We start from the raw sequence: 19,876 nt of genomic DNA, 5'->3' as shown, positions 1-19,876 counted from the left end.
AGACATGGAATTGGATGGTTAGCTGCACAATATTAAACCAAGTGTACATAATGTCTTCTCAGTCATCGCAGAGGTATGGGATCATACTTGGTCATCCAAGTTGGGCAAAGGTAAAGAAGACATAGACCCAATGGAGAATCAAAAATATGGAAGACAAGGTCCTGAGCGGGTAAGGTCTACATCAAGTGTTATATGTTTCATAAAATAATGTAGCATATTATTTTGCTCAATTATTTTGATCCTATACAAATGTGTAAATGCAATCCACTGTAATTTATTTGTAATGGATATACAGCACTTCCCCAGTTTGGAGAACTGTTTTAACAGCTACAGTTATAATTGTAGTTTATTTAAAGAAGTTCATCCATACAATCATCATTCACATGAGTTATGACATCACATGCTTCAATATGAAGGGAGTAGATTTTATCCATAGCAAACTTTACTAATACATTTTAATAGAATCCAGTGGTAGTTTGTGTTCCAGTAAAAGATTGAACACACACCTCAGTTACAACTACAGGGTGCCAACACGGACACAGGGTAATCCACACGCGTCATCTTGGAGCCTTTACTATTCATATGAACTCGGTGATCATGATAATCAAATAGGAACCTAAAGCTGGCAGAAGCCAGATATATATTGGGCACTTTAGATAGAATTCTACACATTATCGATCTGGCATGGCTCTTGCTGAAAGCAATACTTCAGCTGATTGATTGTAATTGAAACCCGCTTTAAAGGAACAGTATGTTAGATGTTGATTTTCAATTCCATAAAAATGACCTTTGTGCGTCCCCAGATGTGAAGTAAACGTGTTGAAATAAATTACAGCTTTTACTGATAAATGAGCTGATTTACACAGTATGTCTGTGTACTCCTCAGTGCCCTCTCTGTACAATACTGCAGCCGGCTGAACCTCTGTGTGTGTCTGCTTACAGGAACAGGAGCATGAACATCCCTGGAACAGAAAGTCCATCACTATACAAGAATCTAGGAGCTTCTTGGAGAGCAAAGAAGTCCTTGCAGGTGACTTACACTAAACATTTAAACTCATTAATATAAACTACTTGACACTCAGATAAATCTGTTAAACATGCCATATTTTCCCCATAACTACCTTCTCAAGTCTTTTCTGAATGCGTCTGTAGCATTGTTTTTGCACCTATGAACCCAATGAGCCCTGCAAACATAGTACAAGTATGTTTTAACTGTGGGAATGTGTTACTTATGTGGGACAGTACAAATCCGAGCTTAACGCAAATGTAATGACAAAAACATTTATAAATAATAGTTTGTCAAAAATCAAAAAAGGGGTTAGGTCATTCGCTTTATTATGTTCATGGGTTTAACAACATGTCATTCTAAAACCTTGAAATATGATGTTTTGGACCATTTTTGTAATCATACTTTCCTTGTATGTAAGCTTTAAATGAACTATTAATTCATTTAGATTCTTATGCTTTCATCATCATCTATGTATTTGTGCGGTCGTTAATATTGTGGCATTTCTTTTCTTCCTGTTCAGGAGTGATTGCCGGAGGAATAGGAGGACTAGTGCTCGGCGTGGTGTTGGCAGGATTTCTCATCTACAAATGGAAGAAGAAAGATCCCAAAGGATACAGCCAGGGCATGAGGCGAACAGAGCAGGACTACCTCAAACACCCGAGGGGGGCGCTCCGTGGGGAAGACGTGGTGCTCGTATGAACTCCAACAATCTGCATTGTACCTGCTGCTGTAGTCTATCTTGTGTTTGTGACAAGCCAAATCCAAATGTAAATATGTTGATTGTTTGAAGTATAATTTATTAGGAAAACCTTGATTGAACTGCCAATGCTATTTTTATCTGTGTATGTGTAAATCTGTATCATGTGTAAAGATGTTTTGTGGCAAACAATTGTCAGGAAAAATACCACAGTTTTAAATACGTCATCATTTTCGCAATTTCTAAATATTAAAGGGATTTATATTTTCATTATTTTGTCTGTTCTGAAACGCTAGATAATTGTTGTTGTTTTTTTCATTTAGTTTCACCTTTTATTGGCATTAGAAAGTTTATGTACTGCAGTCATGAGGTTGGTGCACTTTGAATCGGTTTTGTGGTCAAAGGGAGGTGTAATGATGTGAGATACTGGATGGTGGACAAGTGGACTTGATAGTGACCATAAATAGTGATATACTCCAACTAACTCAACCGTATATTTATTTATCGTGTGCTCAGGGGACAAATGCGGCCCTTGAATTGTACTTGTTTATCATCCGCTCCGTTTACATTTTAAAACACAGCCCTCGGTGAAAAAGCTTTGGACCCCTGAACATGAAGAAACGAAATGAAATGACAATTACAATAATGGACCTTTTGAAAGTCTGTATACCTGTAATAATAATGATAATAATAATAATAATAATAATAATAATACCTTTTTATTTATATAGCGCTTTTCAAAGACGCTTTGACATATACAAAAAGGCGCGGGTCCCCCCCTGTATTTACAGACAGGGGGGGACCGCACGTACAATACACAATAATGTACACAGTCCGAAAAAAGAACAGATAAAATAAACAAGACAGAAGAAGTACAAAGAAAATGTATCTGACACCAGCGCCTTAATCTGAAGCCCGCTCTTCCGCCCTCTGCTGCTCCTCCCGCTGCTCCTGCTCCGTGCTCCGCGCCGTGTTCCGCTCATACCGCTGCAGCTGTGTTTAGACGTGTCCGCTTAGTGCATGCTCAGAGGTTTGTTCCCTTCTGGGCCGCAGCTCTTGATGTTCCTCCCTACATTTGTAGAGGACATGCATCACTTCAAACCCTTTCGGGAGCGGCTGTACACGACCCGGTGCTGCGGGTGCTGTCATGTCCGCACGGGCACGATCATCCTGGGGACGTGGTACATGGTAAGAACATGGAGGCTACGGCTAGCGGCTAATGTGGCTAAAAACACTACCCGCTAACGTTTGATCTTGACAAGTGGTTTGCCTCTCCAGTTTGTTTGGTTGTACTTGTGTATTGTGTTGCATATTGTGGCGCGTTTAGATTCGAAACGTCGTACTAAATGTTATTATTAATCTGTAAACAGCTGTTGGCGTCGTCCCGTTAGCTCCCTGTAGCTTTAGCCTGTTAGCAATGAGAGTTCAAAATGGTCTTGTCTTTATTTTGGACTTTTGGATTTTGGATCTTTCAGGCTGATAAATGGTGTGTTTAGTCAGCCGTTCACACAAGATTGGGTTTAATTATGTTAAAGGTGCATCATGTAACTTTTCTGGTGTAGACCACCTCCTTACCTCATGAAAGTATTGCTTTCCCTGGACTGTTCCGCAGTATGATTTGATTACAATATTTCATGTAGGCCTATTCAGTTACAAGTGTTTTCATTTCATAAATAACTTGGTTTGGGGTTGTCTCCTGCTTGTTTCCATGGAGATGGCTAAATTGTTTACTATTCTGTGGAACCTTCGTGGTAAAATATGACCTCTACACAGTGGCCGTATAGAGGTTTTGGACCCTCCACCTAGAAAGTTCCACATTGACCCTTTTAAACTTTAGCAGCAGCACAGCTAAACTCAAAACTATAATGTGCCATGTAGAAAACACGTGATTAATATGGATTTATTGTATCTTTTAATAAACGTTATCAGTCAAGATTACATTATTTATCTCTTCACCGTCGTTTTATTGATTTAACAGAGAAATCATTGACTTTTTGTTTCATTTATAATGTAAACTCTCTAAATGTATTCAAAAGAAGAAATTAGTATTTTATTTGCCAAAACACGCATTGACACAATAGATCTTGAGTTCACATAGATTTGCCAGATACTTAAATAGATATATGAAATCAATTAGGAGTCTATATACTTTGTTTAAATGTATACAATAAAACTCACAATACAGTTATATTTTTTATATAGGCCATCATATTGGTTAGTGGTTAGTGCCCTCGCCTCTGCAGCCCCCCATGATGATCCTGTGTGCTGCTTGTTGCCGTTTCAGGTGGTGAACCTGTTGATGGACATCCTGCTGACCGTAGCAGTGAGCCACCCTGGAAATGTGCCCACCATCGACCTGCAGTATGAGGTCATTGACCACTACTTTGCCTCGGACCGCATGTCCGGTGAGCCTCGCTTCAGCTCAGACTAAACCTCACGTTGGCGTCTGGCCGCCTGCTACATATGATGAAAGTTATGTGTTTTTTCTAAAGGAAGTTGTGTGGGCGGCAGTAGATCTTTACCCAATAACCCCAAAATTGGCAGTTGGTTCCCTGCTATTGCCCTGACATAATGTCAATCATCCCTGGTGCAATATTTTCTGTCCATATAAACAGCCACTTATTGTAAATAAGAGAGTGTATTTTTTCCTATTTCTATTTATATTTTTTACTAAGTATATGTTTAAGGAAGTTATCTGTTTTTATTATTCCACTGCTGTGTCTAATCTGTGTTGCAGATTATAAGATAAGATAAGATAAAATAAGATATTCCGAGAACCTGGGGTTTTACTTCACTTTCTTTACACTGCAACTGTTTCGACAGGAAGAGACTTAAGACATTTTTAGAATTACACAACACTATTGAGTATTGAGGAAGTTTCCTTCCCTGACGACTAAATCCACAGAGACAAGTGCTTTGTGCACTTTTGTCTTTTTATTCTGCTGCTCTGACATCATCTGTGTTTCCTGTTTTTTCTAATGTGGTCTAATGCAGTCACATGGGGCACATCTGTGTGTTTCCTGTGTTTGTATGACTGTCATGAACAGCCTGGAACTAGTACTGCTGTTGTGTCTTTGAGCGAGACTCTTCACCCACTTTTTCTAAATATGAATGTATGAGAGTGAACTGGTGGTGGTCGTAAACTCTTCTGGTGCTAATAGCATTTAACCACAAACATTGGAATTAATTAATAATGACCTCAGTGTAGGGCTTTGTAGTGCAAGTGAATAAATTCACTAAGCTCTGCTGACTGTGTCTGTCTGTGTTCTCAGAAAATGCCTGTGTGGGATTTGCCATCTCTCTGCTGATGCTCACCATCAGTGCCATGCTGGTGTACGGCGCCATCACTGTAAGTCTGACCAGCCCACCATCTACTGTCCATGACTTGGGTCCAGCATAATCATACTGCAGTAGTAGAGATGGGTTTAAAGAGGAGTTTTCATGTTGTTTGTCTTCACCTCACAGGACTGACTACTAGAGGGAGCCTTCACAGGTTTGAGTGCTGAGATAGTGATTACTGGTAGTTCAGGATTGCACAGTTTGAAGGCCTGGCTCTTTTTACAGCAATACAAATGAAGACTAATGCCGTAGAATTGACCTAAAATCACTTAATATCGTAGTGATGTTTAGTGCCGTGTTCATTGACAATATTACACATGAAAATAAAGCACAAATGCATTTCTTGAATATTTTTCCAACTTGGCCCCGTCTTCTATCTTTGCTGAAGCCAGAGGCCTTCAGATGTGCAATGTTTCAGGTCTCGTGTTTACCTCTGCTTCTGATCAGTGAATAGTCCTACTGCGTGTCATGTCCCTATAGATGGTTATTTAGTTGTTGTGGCGGTTGGCAGCCAACTGTAAAGGTGCATTTACCACCACCTACTGTAGTTGTACGTCTTTGTGTTTTAGTCTCTACTGTAAAAAAGAGAAAAAAAAGGAGGGAGAGAAAGAATCCTAAGCGCAGGCCTTCTTCTTCATTCAAGGATGTTATCCAAATTCCACTTTTTTGAGCTGTTAACCATATTACAACATGGTTCCTTCAACAAAAACATACCTGGAGCTGTATTTAGTTTAGTTCATGCAACCGTTTCAAATTTCCCAGTGATGTGATGTCAAAAGTAGAAATCCTGAGGTCTCCTGTGCCGTTTCTAAGTCCATAAGTCATCGCCACACTAGTTCTAGTATTTCTGCCTCAAATCACATTCATTACAACTGTGTGTTTGCAGTAGCATGTCGGGGACAAGCTAGCTTTAGTTAATTTTCCCAGCGTAATTCCTTCTGCTGCCGGTAGATGGCGTGCTAATACCAATCCTCATGAGGGGACCGGTTGAAAGTTACATGTAGTTGATTTTTCTAATTGCTCAAACACAAGATGCCAAAGTAAATGTAGAGCCTGTTTAAATAATGCAGAATATGTGTACTTTAAAATACAGCATAATGTGAAATGGTAAAACAACACATTTCTTGGGGGATTCAGACTCATCCACAGTAAAAAAAAAAGCGCTTTCCCATGTACGCTACACCGTAAATGGTTGAATTGCTGTAGATGCAGTGGATCCTTTTCCAGGCTTTTCTGTGTTCTTGGTTGTTCTTGTTTTGACTAACTCCTGTGTCTCTGCAGCACCGCGCCGGCTGGCTCATCCCCTTCTTCTGTTACCAGCTCTTTGACTTCGCTCTCAGCTGTCTGGTGGCCATCAGCTCCCTCACCTACCTGCCCCGCATCAAGGACTACCTGGACCAGCTGGTGAGACTTACTACTGCCACATTTAATAAGGTTGTGCTCATGCTCTCGAAATTGATGATGTCATAATTTCAGATGGAGATGGAGGGCAAGAAATATCCAATATCCAGAAATATTGAAGCTCATCTTGTTTGGAATTAGCTGCACAAACCTTGCCACTTTCAATATTGGCAAGAGAATAATTTCACTTTTGAATTTGTACTGACAGAGAAGGCGTTGTGTCGGGTTTTGTTTCATGTGGATAGGCCCAGTAATGAGAGATATGAGCCATAAACCAGGCCAACAAATAAGCAGTCTGACATTTACACACCATAGAATTCTGACTTGTCTCCAGCTCAGTTTTGAACTAAAGGCAGTGTACAATAGTGTGATGTCCCGTGAAGCGTCCTTCAGATGATGTTTTGTGTGTTCCAGCCTGACTTCCCGTACAAGGACAACCTCCTGTCCATGGACTCCAGCTGCCTGCTCATGTTTGTGCTGGTCTTCTTTGCATTCCTCATCCTCCTCAAGGTACAAGGATTATTTTTTACTTCTATATTCACACAGAGTTGTTGTTTTCTAATGCCACACTCGACTTCTTGTATGTAAATGTATATCCTGCAACGTTGCCATGCTCTGAATGTGTATCACCTGACCGACTATGGGCCTTGTGTGTCTTTGCTCAGGCTTACTTGATCAACTGTGTGTGGAACTGCTACAAATACATCAACAACAGAAACATGCCCGAGATTGCTGTGTATCCTGCTTTTGAAACCCCTCCCCAGGTACGCTGCTGCAAGCACTCATGGGAAAGGGAATGGAATACTAATTCAAGGGATGCAATATAGAACTAATCCAGTTCCCAAACCAGACAAAAACGAGCTGTGAGCCCATTTTAGGAACACCTAAACTAATACAAGTAGTAGCCTTTATTTGTTTAGTCAACTAATCAGGGCGATGGAGTCTTAGTCGACCAAAATCTATATTCGTCATCTAATTATTTTATATAGATTATAAGGATTTATTACAACAGAAAGCAGAAGATATGGAGTGAGTTATTTCTGCCTTTTATATGTGAGAAATTCTGTTTCCTACTACATTTCTGCATTAGTCGTCGTTTTGCTTTAAGACCCGTGCAGTTGTAATCTTGTGAGTGCAGTTTTGGTCCCAAACGTATAATAGTGATGCTTAATAATTTTCATAGCTTTTGCCACGCCTCCTTTTTAATCGACTAAGAGTTTCTTTAGTCAACTGCAGGCGTGAATCCAACAATCCGGTGCATTTCACAGGTCTAAACTACAAGGTTAAAGCTTTTAGACAGAATAATAGGACCCGTTGGAGACATGGGGACGTTTAGTCCCCAAAGAAGTGCATTGTGTCAGTTCAGTCGTTTTTTTGTCTTTGTTGTTTTTCTGAAAGCGTCACATCTTTGCCCTCACGAGGGAGTTTTGTCGCTCAGGGGAAAAGCTATGAAGAACACATGCAGCATTAATTTAACCACAAACACATTTAGAATACATACATAAAAAACAGATATAGGTACTTTTATTAAAATGGTGTCGACTCCCTTTCTTCACAGTACATTCTGCCCACTTACGAGATGGCAGTGAAGATGCCAGAGAAGGAGCCGCCGCCCCCGTACATGCCCGCTTAGACGAGCCCCCCCCCCTCCCCCGTGCAGGCCAGCGAGCGTGCAGCCCTCATCACTAAGCACCATTCCTACCACAGCACGCCTGTCTGAGCCCTGTGCAACCTCATGGACGAGCTTCCTCCAACCAATCCATGTGTTCACAAGTGTAACGTCATGAGCAAACGAGAGAAGGAGTCTACCAGCCTTTGTGTAAATACAGAGGTCACTGCCATGTTCAGATTAGACAAATATGAGGACGTCTGCTCCGAAAGGACCCACCAAAGGCTTTGGAAATGCGTGTAAATGTGCTCTAGATTTACTGTGTATTGTAACCGAGAGAACATTTAGGTTTGAGTATAGATCAAGATTCATTTCCAAATTTTGCTTTAATCTATCTCAATCTATGTATCTCACACTATTAAACCCTCGACTGTTGGAAAAAAAATGTCCAGTGTATTTTTAGTCTCGTCAACTTGTGAACAACTGAAATTAGCAATTGTACATGGAAAAAAAATGACATTCTGGCTTTCATCTGTGTAATCTGAACATGTTCTGTGGCTGTACCATGCCTCCAGCACCACCCCATCTATACAGTGAAATACTAGAAGTTATTAATCAGACAATCCACTTTTAGCTGTTATTGTTGTTAACGTTGTGTTGCTTTGTTTGCCTTTAATATGAAGCCTTTCCATTTGAACCTTTTGAATGGTTATTTATTTAGCTTTGTTGTAGTTAAGTTCACCGCTGACTCGTTTTTGGCCCACTTTTGCCCGACTGAAGTGGCTGTTGCTGCGAGCTTTCTTGAGCTTGGGGGTCGGACCACAGACGCGGCGCTCATGTCGGGCCCCTGCAGTAAAGTGAAAACAGGAGCCGAGTCTGTCACCAGTAGCTGCATGCTCCCTGCCGTTGCTTTAACCTGTACGGATTTGTGTTTGTAGAAATACATTTGAATTCAATAAAAGTTTATGATCCCTCAGCATTGTTCTGTTTTATTGTGTCCTTTAGATTGGTTCATGCATGATATGTGTTTGTACAGTAGTGTGGGAAAGAGTTGGCCCCTTTCCTGATTTCGGATCAAACAACTTTTAAATATTAACACAAAATGCAGTTTTTAAATGTTATTTTTAAATTATTATTAAGGGAAAAAACTATGTTCAAGAGTGTTATTTTTTTTTTTTTTTAAGCTTTCTATAAGTTATCTGTTCTTTTACTTCTGTACCTACTTGTGTTGCAGCACTAAAATGTCCATATTGTGTGGACAAATAAAGGCTTATCTTATCATGGACCTGTGTTAAAAGGTAATTATCCCCTAAACCTAATTACTGGTTGGGCCCTTAACAGTAACAACTGCAATCAAGTCTGTTACAGCCTGTGGAGGAATTCTGGCCCGCTCATCTTTGCAGAATTGTGGTAATTCAGCAACACTGGAGGTTTTGAGCACGGACCGCCTTTTTAAAAGGTCATGCCACAGCATCTCAGCAGGGTTCAGGTCAGGACTTTGACTAATCACTCTAAAGTCACTCAGAGTCACTCCTGCTGATGTTTTGGATCACTCTTAAAAATGTTTTCCTGTATTTGAATTTGCCAAATTGTTAACAAAGGCAAGCTTATTGTAATAGGTGTAAAAGTGCATTTTGGACAAATTGAAGTAGAAGAGTAGTGCAATATGAGCTTACTGAACTTATCAATTCCTGCTGGGGTCAATTTTTAAGAGATGATTTTATGAATTAAGCTTTTTACACACAATTAACATAAAATGATTGTACAAACTGATAAAGTCCTGTCTAGTTCTGTCAGTTGTGTGTAGTTGTGTAAGTACCAGAAGAGGGCGGCACAGTTCTGCCCCAGGCTCAGCAGAGAACTCACTCAGCACACAGTCATTTACAGTTGAGCTGGAGCTGACTTCTGTGGTAGAATTTGCTGTTTGCTTGTCAGATTGCAGATTTGTCGACCTGTTTTGTTGTGGAAATGTTAATATCGCTGCAATTACGGGCCTTTCCACATAAAACAGGCACTAAGATTATGCAGACGTCACAACTCGGTCAATGGCTGTGACTTTTTAAGCTGATAAACCTTGGCACATACATATTTGGGGCTGAGACTGTTGACTACTTTGAAACGTTTTTTTTGTTTTTTGTTTTATTCAAATGTACAATGAAATAAACAATAACGTTGCAAAAGGCTTAATACAATTGCAGTACGTATAAAATAAATGTTCTTCAGTTTACAGTTCAAATTCAATACAAAGAGTTAATCTTCACAGCTTTGAGGTTAGTGCAATAATTAAGGGAATTTACATAAGAGGACAAAAGGGATTCAAATACTATAAATTTCAGTTTCTGGTTTGAGAATTTTGAGCAATGAATATGGTATTTTGACAGGATCAGGTTTATATGTATATATATATATATATATATATATATATATATATATATATATTACTGTAATATTTTCCTCAAAAACACCAAAGAGGTCATGCATTGTATCAAGATGTAGGTTCATATCTTTCTATTACTACTTTGGAACGTAGGACCTGTGAAAGTGCCTGTTGCACGCACCGTGGACTCGCCTCTGATTGGTCCGTGGCTGTGACGTTTGCCCTGTGCGCGCTTATTATGCGGAGCCTGACCTCAGATCCGAACCAGACTGACCCAAACCAGGACCAGAGCCGGACCAGAGCAGGACCAGAGCAGGACTACAGCGGGACCTCAGCATACTCAGCAGACGCACTAAACAGCACCATGAAGCGTGTCCTCGTGGGGCTCACGTACAGCGCGTGCCTGCTGCTGTGGGACGTCCTGGCCACGTACACGCACCTGGACGCGCTGGAGCCGCACGCCATCGCCGCGCAAAGCTACGCGCAGAGCCGCACAAACGGACGACCCCCGACCCGGACCCTCAACCTGGCCAGTGAGTGACACTACTATTATTCACCTGCTTGAAGCATATTGTCTATGAAAGAAGGAACTTGTCCATTTTAAACCAGGGTTTAAAGTCCCAACGTGGGACATTTTAGCAAACTTTTTTTTATTGCACAAAATTATGAAACCCGGTGTCCATGGATATGTTGTCCCTTTAGCTTTAATATTATGGCATAAATCCTGAATTTATCTCCATGAAGAATATTCCAAAATATGGATTTAACTTTCTATTTCCACCTCCAGAAAGTCACACGGTGTCACTTTAAATGTGTCTTGAAATCTCAATCTTCACAAAGATAATATCATGAGCAATACTATGTAGTCTATATCTATATCTATATCATTCAAAAGGAAGGCCTATGTTATCCATATTTGTAAATAAAGGCTTCATTAAAAGTGGAATAATTGGCCCTAATTTTAATTTGATGTAATAGCTTTTCACAACATTAATTAGTAATCTGATCATTTGTACAATAACATTGGTGCATTTCATTATGAATATTATTGTAATTTTGGGATAGAGCTATTTGATAAAACACTTACACTGTAGATAATATATGCTACTAGAAAATGATTTCATATCAAAATAAATGTAAAACAACAACAACTAAAACTTTATGGCAAATCAAGCTACAGTTTTGGCCTATATTTGACATATTTGTTTGTTAGATGTGCATGGACAACTGGGTGTTTCACAAGCTCTGTACAGTCGGAGCTTGGAGCAAACCTCCCAAATGCTAAAACACTGCTTTTACTAATCAAGTTTTTGTGTGTATTTAAAGCAACACAGAAGAATTACAAGTCTTGATGCTCCTAAACATGAGGCATAGTTCAGTGGTGACTTTGATGTCAGGCAGAGCACTATCTGTGAGGGCAATGTGAAGTGAGATGCTCAAAGAGAAGAGTCCTGACCCTAAGGATGCTCTGTAGGTTACTGTCAAAACAGGCTTTGACAGATGCATGTGAGTTTGAGCACTTTGAAGAATGTGTACCCTGGGGAAAGTGTTCATCAGAATGATTGAACATGAACATGCTTTTAAACACATGATGATGATGATTTATGGTTATTAATCTGTAAGTAATGAAACACTTTGAATGGTTAACAATTCAGTAACTATAGGAAACATTAATATATAATAAGATTTTGCCTTCACTAAAATGCATTTTTTTTTCTATACTAATTGTCTTTAAAATAAACCATTTAGAGCACATACACACCATAAGTACATTTTCTTGCACCATGTTTCACAGCATGACATTCATCTGATCTTGAATCATTCAATATTCCATTCAGGTATTTGTATTCAGGTATTTGTATTGCTAAAAATACTTGGCCAGGTCAGCTGCTTGTCTCCATGAAAAAGAATAAGTATTAACAAAAAAATATATTTTAAAAAATCCTCTTGTGTGCCGCAGGTGTGTAACATACCAGGTAAAGCAGTAACATCTCCATAGAGACAAGATAGTGAATCCTCCACCAGAAAAGTTACATTGTGAACCTTTAATATTCTCTAACCAGTTTCTGATATTACATGTAGCTGAGCGATGAATCCCAATTCCCCACGTTAAAATCCCATTAGTTTTCACTTCTGTTGCCTCCATTCTTCTGGGATTTAAAATGTCTTCTATTGATATATTTCAAAGGGTCTGTATGGTGTATGACGCTATGCTGTTAGGTAGTACCAAGCTTATTCCCTAATTATACAGAATAAATATATGTAGTTAACATTTTACTGTTGAAAACCATAATAATGGCTTTTCATGACAGCCACACTGCGCGGAAAATAATTGCAACTGCAATTAGCATCAAGCGCTAAAATCATAAAGACGCTGGTTGTATCGCTGGTGTTGCTTTAAATGTTCTTAAATGTACCTTTAAATGTCTTCTTCTGTGGCTGTCCTGTTTAACCTACTAATGTTTTTTCTACCGCTCCCCTCTCTGGTGCCCTCTAGTGCACAGGAGTGATTTCACGTATAGAGGGGGGTATCTGTCCCATTACCAGCCTCCTCCGCATCCTGGGATCTCTGCACCTGTCCACCTCTACCCACCTCACCACCAACACCCACCCCGTCCACACCACCACCAACACCTGCCCCATCCACACCACCACCAACACCCACCCCGTCCACACCACCACCAACACCCGCCCCGTCCACACCACCACCAACACCCGCCCCAGCCACACCACAGGCCTGTTGCAGTCCACTCGTACCCCTTATTCAAAGGTCCTCCGGTCCCTGCGCCCCACCACCCTCCGCAGGTGTTCAAAGGACCTTTCTATTACAAAATGAAAGCTCCATGTCCCACTAAATCCGGCCCCACTGCCCCAACTCCGCCTGTGGTCCGGCCTCCTTCCACTGTACCCCCTACGTTGCCCCCCACGACCAAGCCCACGCTGCTCCCTACCACGCCCCTGACCACTACTCTGGCAACTACTACCACCCTGGCCACAACTCCCATGCCCACCACCACCACCCCTCCAGCACCCCCTACCACCCCTGCAGTGACGACCAGCGCGCCCCCGGTGACCTCCGCGCCTGTGACTCTACCGGTCAGTACCCAAAGCGGGCTCAACACCACCATCAGCCCAGTGGAGACAGGTAGAACATGCATTAGGTTTGTTCCCAACTCCCTCCATGTTCCAAAGTTTAGATTGTACTCACACAAAACAAACTGTATGTTGTTTCATACGACCTCACATTTTGTAACTGAAATGGGGTCTGCCACCTGCTTGTCTCCATGGAGATGTTATTGCTTAGCCATTCTTAAATAGAATAAATACAAACAAACAAAAAGACACAGAGAGGGAACACAAAGTAAAACATGTTGCTGGTATGAAGCAAATGTCGTCCCACTTGGGTAAATTACCTTGGCAGTTAATTTGAAAATGGACATATTTACCATTTTACAAATGTCCTTTGTTGTTTGAGCCCAGTCCTGGACAGTTGGTTCATTCTGTGACAGCCAAGTCTTAGTAATATTTTCCCTGCTGCCAAAAGTATATTCCAAAGGTATCCATCTCTTGTTTCCATTCCAGGAGTTTCATGTCCCTGATACATAGTTTTAAAGTCAAGTTGAATGTTAATTCACAGTGTTTTATTGATCTCAGTCCAATATTTATGAACAGTTGTGCAATTCCACAACACATAATTATGAGATGGATAAGTTTAATGCCATACCGTGGAACATTCCAGGCAAAGCAATAACATTTCAATGGAGACAGGCCCTCCACTGTAAACGTTACACAGCGCACCTTTAATCTGCTGTTTGGTTAAATACAGCAGGAAAATAGACCTGGTCGTGAATACAAATGATCAGGTTCGATGTGTGCTTTTTCCTTTTGTCATTCCCTGCCTGAGGGACACACTCTGAAAACAATTATGTATTCATGGAATATCATCACACATATTGAAACTACATTATTTTAGGGTTACATTTACTTCTTCACAGTTCAGCACATGTGTCAAAATATAGTAGATGTTGAAACATGTGCTAAACTATAAAATATGCACTATGTACTTTGACTGCAAAAACAGGACATATCTACATGAGTTCAATGACTAGAATCCAAAATATTAGTTTTTGACTAATTTAGATACATTTACTTTTACCTTTTTATTACAAGCAGAAACATAAAAAGAGACCATAAATAGCCCATGTCCAATAAGTAAAGGAATCAGTAAAGGAATCTGTTGTCAAAACAGCTCGTTCTGGATTCTGAAGTCATTTGAGCTCCTGCAGATTTGATGTTTTTAGAGTGCCCTATTTAACTCTCCATCTGTGGACATGTCCTGTGTTTATCCTTTCATTTGAAGAAATGAGACGAAAGGATGAGAATCTCCATCATGTGTCCTCCAGCATCTCTCAATCCCCTCTATCTATCTAGAAGCACTTTTAATGCAAGTGTGATGCATTAAAAGTACAGTAAGTGGGATAAACGGCAGTCTAGCAGTCAAACCCTCGTCTTTCAATTATTATTTGCATATCTATGTGTTAAGTGTATTTCAGAAAGACATTTTACTAAAAGCCATTTCAACAACGTGTATTAAATGTATATATATGGAATAATGAGGATTATTGTATACCACTTATATAACGATGTATGATAGGTATTAAGAAGAATCCTTTGAAAATGTATGAAGTTGCAAAATAACTACATTAAAATTAATGTAATAACATATTCCTTTACATGGTCCAATCAGAGTACTGGAATTTGAATTCTTAAAATACTTTCACATTGCATTATAATGCAATGACATAGGATTAAAACAACTATTTTTGTTCTACATTAATTTATCACATGCCCACAGGCACTCACTGCAAGTTTTCTCTTTTCTCTTTAATACTAGAGTAACTCAGATTTCGTCATGTAACTAAATATAGACACAAGGTCCTGAGGAAATCTTGTTTTTGCAAATATACTAATGCTTAGTAATTGTAGTACCTACATATTTTGTTGCAGTGCAGTTTTGGAAAAAAGTCAAGTCAAGCAAATTCAAATACCACAATGGCCATTTGTGTATCTGTAACTGTGTGTTCTGAGCCAATAGGGTTTATATTTTAATGGCAAAAGATGAATGTGATGCAGCTCCTTTAACCCTCTCCTGACCCTCACAGAGATGGACTCCGAGTGCAGGAGCCGCCCTTTGGACCTGGTCTTCATCATCGACAGCTCACGCAGCGTCCGACCCATTGAGTTCGAGAAGGTCAAAATCTTCCTGGCCGACATGGTGCACACTCTGGACGTGGGCGCAGAAGGCACTCGCGTGGCTGTGGTCAACTACGCCAGCACTGTCAAAATCGAGTTCCTGCTCAAAGACCACTTCGACAAGCTGAGCCTGAAGAAGGCAATCTCCCGCATCGAGCCGTTAGCCGCTGGAACCATGACCGGCCTCGCCATCAAGTCTGCCATGACCGAAGCCTTCACAGAGCAGTCCGGGGCCCGACCCAAAGCCAGGCAGATCTCCAAGGTAGCCATCATCGTGACGGACGGGCGGCCCCAGGACAACGTGGAGGAGGTGTCGGCGGCGGCACGGGCGTCCGGGATTGAGATCTACGCCGTGGGAGTGGACCGTGCGGACATGAACTCCCTCAAACAGATGGCCAGTATCCCTCTGGAGGATCACGTCTTCTATGTGGAGACCTACGGGGTCATCGAGAAGGTCGCCTCCAAGTTCAGGGAGACGCTGTGTGGTAGGAGCGACACTCGAGAACGGCTTCGCTAACAAGCAGCATGTTTACATGCAGGAAAAGGGAATTCAGTTTTAAAATGTCAAATGAGCTTTCCTGTTGTAGATGTTCAAATCTGTTCACATCAATGAACCTTTCCCATAGAAAAACACATACATTATACATGTATAAGTACTGGGTGCAAGACGTTGCCTTAGAACATGCATTATGCCAAAGTACTGAACCGCAAACTCATGGGTCACCGGGTCAGTGTCTTAGGTTAGACACTAAGGTTAAATACACAAAACCAATATTTATAACCATATTCATCTCAGGAATGTTTGCAATTGTTAGACTATTTTATTTTGTTACTTTCAGAGTCTAGATTTAAAGATGCCCTCCCAGATAGGGTAGCAAATAATTAACTTGACTTGTATTGAGTTGTATTCTTTTGACTAAAATGAGTCACGATCAAATTAATTAGTTGGTCAACTTAATCTTAATTTAGTTTAGTTTTAGTCTGGTTTTAATCGGCAAAAAGTAGAACTTGAATCTAGTCTCTACTCGTTCTTTTCATTCATATACTTCATTATTCGACAAAATTATCAGTTCTTTGATTTTCAGATTTTTGTTTTGTTTTGATCAGCAAAAATATGTCATTAACGCTGCATTCAACATAGAATATTTAATTGGAGTGGCATTTTGTGCAACATCATCACACTGCTACGGCCAAGATCACATCATTATAACATCATAATATAACATCAGACAGGCTCAAAAGTTCAAGTTTCTCTGGTCCAGTCAAATCCTTATTCATTGTGAGCTCTTCATGTAAACATACTCCTGCTCTGTGCTCCTCACTGCTCCTTTGTGCTCTTGGAGCTCCGTGTACTGCACATGGGTTGCACATGTCCCTCACCAGAGCTTCTGAGAAAACACAGTAAAGTTTGGCGGTTCCACTGACCCTAAACTTTGTCATAATGGAGCTGGGAATGTACTTAAGCATGTGTAAGAATATGAACGTGCCTTTTGTACTCAAAGCATCTCTATGGAGACTGCTTGAACCAGCGCAACTGTGTCCTCCGTTAATATATGCACCGATGATGAGACTGTGGTGATGTTGGGAACACTTTCTGACCACAAGAACCAGCCCTCCTCTGGTGTGATGGGATAGTTACACTAATATGGAAAATACTGAATATTTACTTAAGCAAGTGAATTACTAGTGTTTTTGTTTTTTTAACAATTGCACTTTCAATGGTGCTAATATGAATGGAGGCCACAGTGCTATCTTTTCTTTACTTTTCTTTTTGTTTCTGTAAATAAGAACAGGAATTATTATGTCTCAAATGTATAGACTCCATGTTCTTTCACTCTACGTGTGACGTCAGAAATGATCTTACCTGTAGTGTCCAACATGCAGCGCACCTTGGCTCAGATGTGGTGAAGACCAGTGGACTGATTTCATTTGGAAACATTCAAATATTATTGACTGTCTGTTAGTGTTAGAGCCCAGATCCTCCTGCAGCCCCTAAACAGCATCTCCATTATTTAAATTTACTTGAAATAATAACCAAATACTCTTTGTTTTATAAGAGAATTGTCAAAAAACACTCAAATCGATATTTATACTCTGAATTCATGATACATTTAGAGGATGATTTTACAAAGGGAACTAAACTCATGTTCCTGTCACACCATGCCTCTGTTTACCATGCTTCACCTGCAGCCAGTTGTGCTTGGGGCTAGCTTCTATATCCGCTCGCTGTATTCTAGGTGTGGACCCCTGTGCCATGGGACACGACTGCCAGCACACTTGTGTCAACAGCAACGCCTCCTTTTACTGCAAGTGCCGCGCGGGCTTTGTCCTCAACGCAGACAAGAAAACGTGCTCGCTCAAACGTAAGGACCGCCCTGTGGATGGCTGCGGCTTCATGTAGCTGTTAACCTAACGCTCGCTTCAGAGTGCTGTAGGGGGCGCTTGCCTAGCACTGCTTCACTACATCACAACCAACTTGCTCTTCCCCACTTTAAAGAGAACCTGTTGGACAGTCACTGGTAATATTACAGAAATATAATGTTCTTTGTACTTGTTCAGCATTTACATTAGTGATTATTCTTTTGGGTGTTTCTTTTTGCTGCACAGATGTTTCGGTTACGTCCTGTAGTCTTTATCCAAAGTGTCATATGATGTCTTGAAGGCTGTGAAAGTATTACCCCAAGTGTGGGGTAAGGTGTAAGCTCCTTGGTCCTGGTGTATGGTCCCTTTGCATGCTATCCATAGATCCAAGGATGATACCTGTTAGTTGGAGTATTTTCCTTCTCTGTGCCGTTTATTCTCTTGCAGGATTTAGAAAAATGTACTCCATGCTGAATATAATAATTAACAGTATCACCAGTTGGGGAAACAAGTTTGGCTTTGATCATATTTAGGAGTTTGATCATAATTAGGTACACATTGGAAATTACCTGAGCCAACAATACGCAGTAACATCAGCATCTTATGGGTGATTAGAGGCTGTCGGGATCTTTGAGGCATGCTTCCATCTGACTGTGTTGTTGTGTTTTTCCCTCAGAGGTGAAGGTGGTGATTGTAGAAGACCCCTGCAAGTGTGAGGCCCGCCTAGCCTTCCAGAAGCTGACCCAGACCGCACTGCAACAGCTCACCTCCAAAAATATCCTTTCACCTGAATGGATTAGGGGGGAAAAACATGTTTACAATATCAGTTCACATTTCTTTCTCATTCTTGTTGTATTGTCATAAATATAGAGAAGTAACTTACGTACTCAAGTAAAAATAATTTCAACGTGACCTTTTGTATATTCAAATATGCTGTCAAAAGAAGCTAGGGGCATTACACAATCAAACCAAAAGACAGTTCCAAAAAACTACAATTCTAAAAAACCTGAACAACAAACATGTTTCCTCTGGCTCTCAGACATGTCCCTGCAGGGCATCCATAGCTCTCCTCGAAGAGCTAATGGGAGGTGTAGAATATAAATAAACCTGTAGCAGATGCTAAGTTCAAAAAGCCATGCTAGTGCCTTCATATTAAGAGTTTTAGCCTTGTAATTTTTTCCTTAACCTTTGCTCCACTCGCTGATGTGTCGCGGAGGATAGAAAACCTGGAAAGTCTGGCCGGACGAGGATAAAAGACGCTCTGTTCAGGGGTAAGAGTTAAGCGTCTCACTTAGAGGACCGTAAACCTCACGGACGACCCCCTAACCCCCTGTTTGTTTACCCAGGAATGATGCACCTCACCGGGCTTCCTCTGCTGCCACCCCTGCCTCCCAGCGGACCTCCCAAAAGCTGTGAACAGATTGTTCAGGACATTTCAGGATTTTTCTTCTTTTTTTTTTATTTTTATTTTTTTTACATAATTTTATAATTAGTAGAGTGGCATTTTATTTGTATTTTTTACATATTATGTACAAATATGTTATTGTATATAAGATTTAGTATCAATTTATATCACTTTTTCTATCATTTATTTATCAATTTTATGCTTAATATTTTACTTTAGCTTTCGCTTCACAGCCAGAAGGTTCTATTCCAGACCATTCTATGCCTTACTGTGTGGAGTTTGCATGTTCTCCCCTTGTCTGGGTTGGTTTCCTCTAGGTTCTCTTCTTCCCAACCTAAAATATGTTGTCAGATAATCCTCCGGCTCAAGTTCTGGGGAAGGATCTGTGACCACAGCTGGTTGTCAAATGCAGAGGACAAGTTACC

The 19,876-nt window shown here is 40.5% G+C and overlaps 2 protein-coding genes across 4 annotated transcripts; both read left to right on the top strand.

Annotated features, from left to right (window-relative positions):
• The first annotated feature begins 2,668 nt into the window (after positions 1-2,668).
• On the top strand, positions 2,669-9,031 carry laptm4a (lysosomal protein transmembrane 4 alpha). Its single transcript, XM_072458068.1, has 7 exons — positions 2,669-2,894; positions 3,991-4,111; positions 4,979-5,055; positions 6,327-6,449; positions 6,861-6,956; positions 7,112-7,210; positions 8,005-9,031. Exons 1-7 carry the CDS (start codon positions 2,727-2,729, stop codon positions 8,077-8,079), a joined length of 759 nt encoding a protein of 252 aa, XP_072314169.1. The 5' UTR covers positions 2,669-2,726; the 3' UTR covers positions 8,080-9,031.
• Positions 9,032-10,728: 1,697 nt separating this feature from the next.
• Positions 10,729-19,516, top strand: matn3a (matrilin 3a). Of its 3 annotated transcripts, none has more exons than XM_072456670.1 (6): positions 10,729-10,965; positions 15,595-16,170; positions 17,923-18,048; positions 18,723-18,821; positions 19,244-19,317; positions 19,393-19,516. In XM_072456670.1, exons 1-5 carry the CDS (start codon positions 10,797-10,799, stop codon positions 19,297-19,299), a joined length of 1,026 nt encoding a protein of 341 aa, XP_072312771.1. In that variant the 5' UTR covers positions 10,729-10,796; the 3' UTR covers positions 19,300-19,317; positions 19,393-19,516. The 3 variants fall into 3 exon arrangements, with proteins under 3 accessions (XP_072312771.1, XP_072312853.1, XP_072312920.1); XM_072456819.1 differs by lacking the exon at positions 10,729-10,965 and adding an exon at positions 13,525-13,593; XM_072456752.1 differs by lacking the exon at positions 17,923-18,048.
• The last annotated feature ends 360 nt before the right edge of the window (positions 19,517-19,876 follow it).

The sequence above is a fragment of the Eucyclogobius newberryi genome, unplaced genomic scaffold (genome assembly GCF_026437365.1).
Source record: "Eucyclogobius newberryi isolate DKJ021-1_F unplaced genomic scaffold, fEucNew1.0.hap1 SCAF_1, whole genome shotgun sequence".
NCBI lineage: Eukaryota > Metazoa > Chordata > Actinopteri > Gobiiformes > Gobiidae > Eucyclogobius > Eucyclogobius newberryi.
The sequence above is the reverse complement of the archived record's forward strand: the minus strand, read 5'-3'. Positions and strand labels throughout refer to the sequence as shown.

Excerpts from the sequence above, each read along its gene's own strand:
- laptm4a (XM_072458068.1), top strand. The coding sequence starts at position 2,727 with ATGCTCAGAGGTTTGTTCCCTTCTGGGCCGCAGCTCTTGATGTTCCTC. Across the intron at positions 2,895-3,990 it reads TCCTGGGGACGTGGTACATG|GTGGTGAACCTGTTGATGGA; the intron begins GTAAGAACATGG and ends TTGCCGTTTCAG. Across the intron at positions 7,211-8,004 it reads CTTTTGAAACCCCTCCCCAG|TACATTCTGCCCACTTACGA; the intron begins GTACGCTGCTGC and ends CTTTCTTCACAG.
- matn3a (XM_072456670.1), top strand. The coding sequence starts at position 10,797 with ATGAAGCGTGTCCTCGTGGGGCTCACGTACAGCGCGTGCCTGCTGCTG. Across the intron at positions 10,966-15,594 it reads CCGGACCCTCAACCTGGCCA|AGATGGACTCCGAGTGCAGG; the intron begins GTGAGTGACACT and ends TGACCCTCACAG. Across the intron at positions 16,171-17,922 it reads GTTCAGGGAGACGCTGTGTG|GTGTGGACCCCTGTGCCATG; the intron begins GTAGGAGCGACA and ends GCTGTATTCTAG.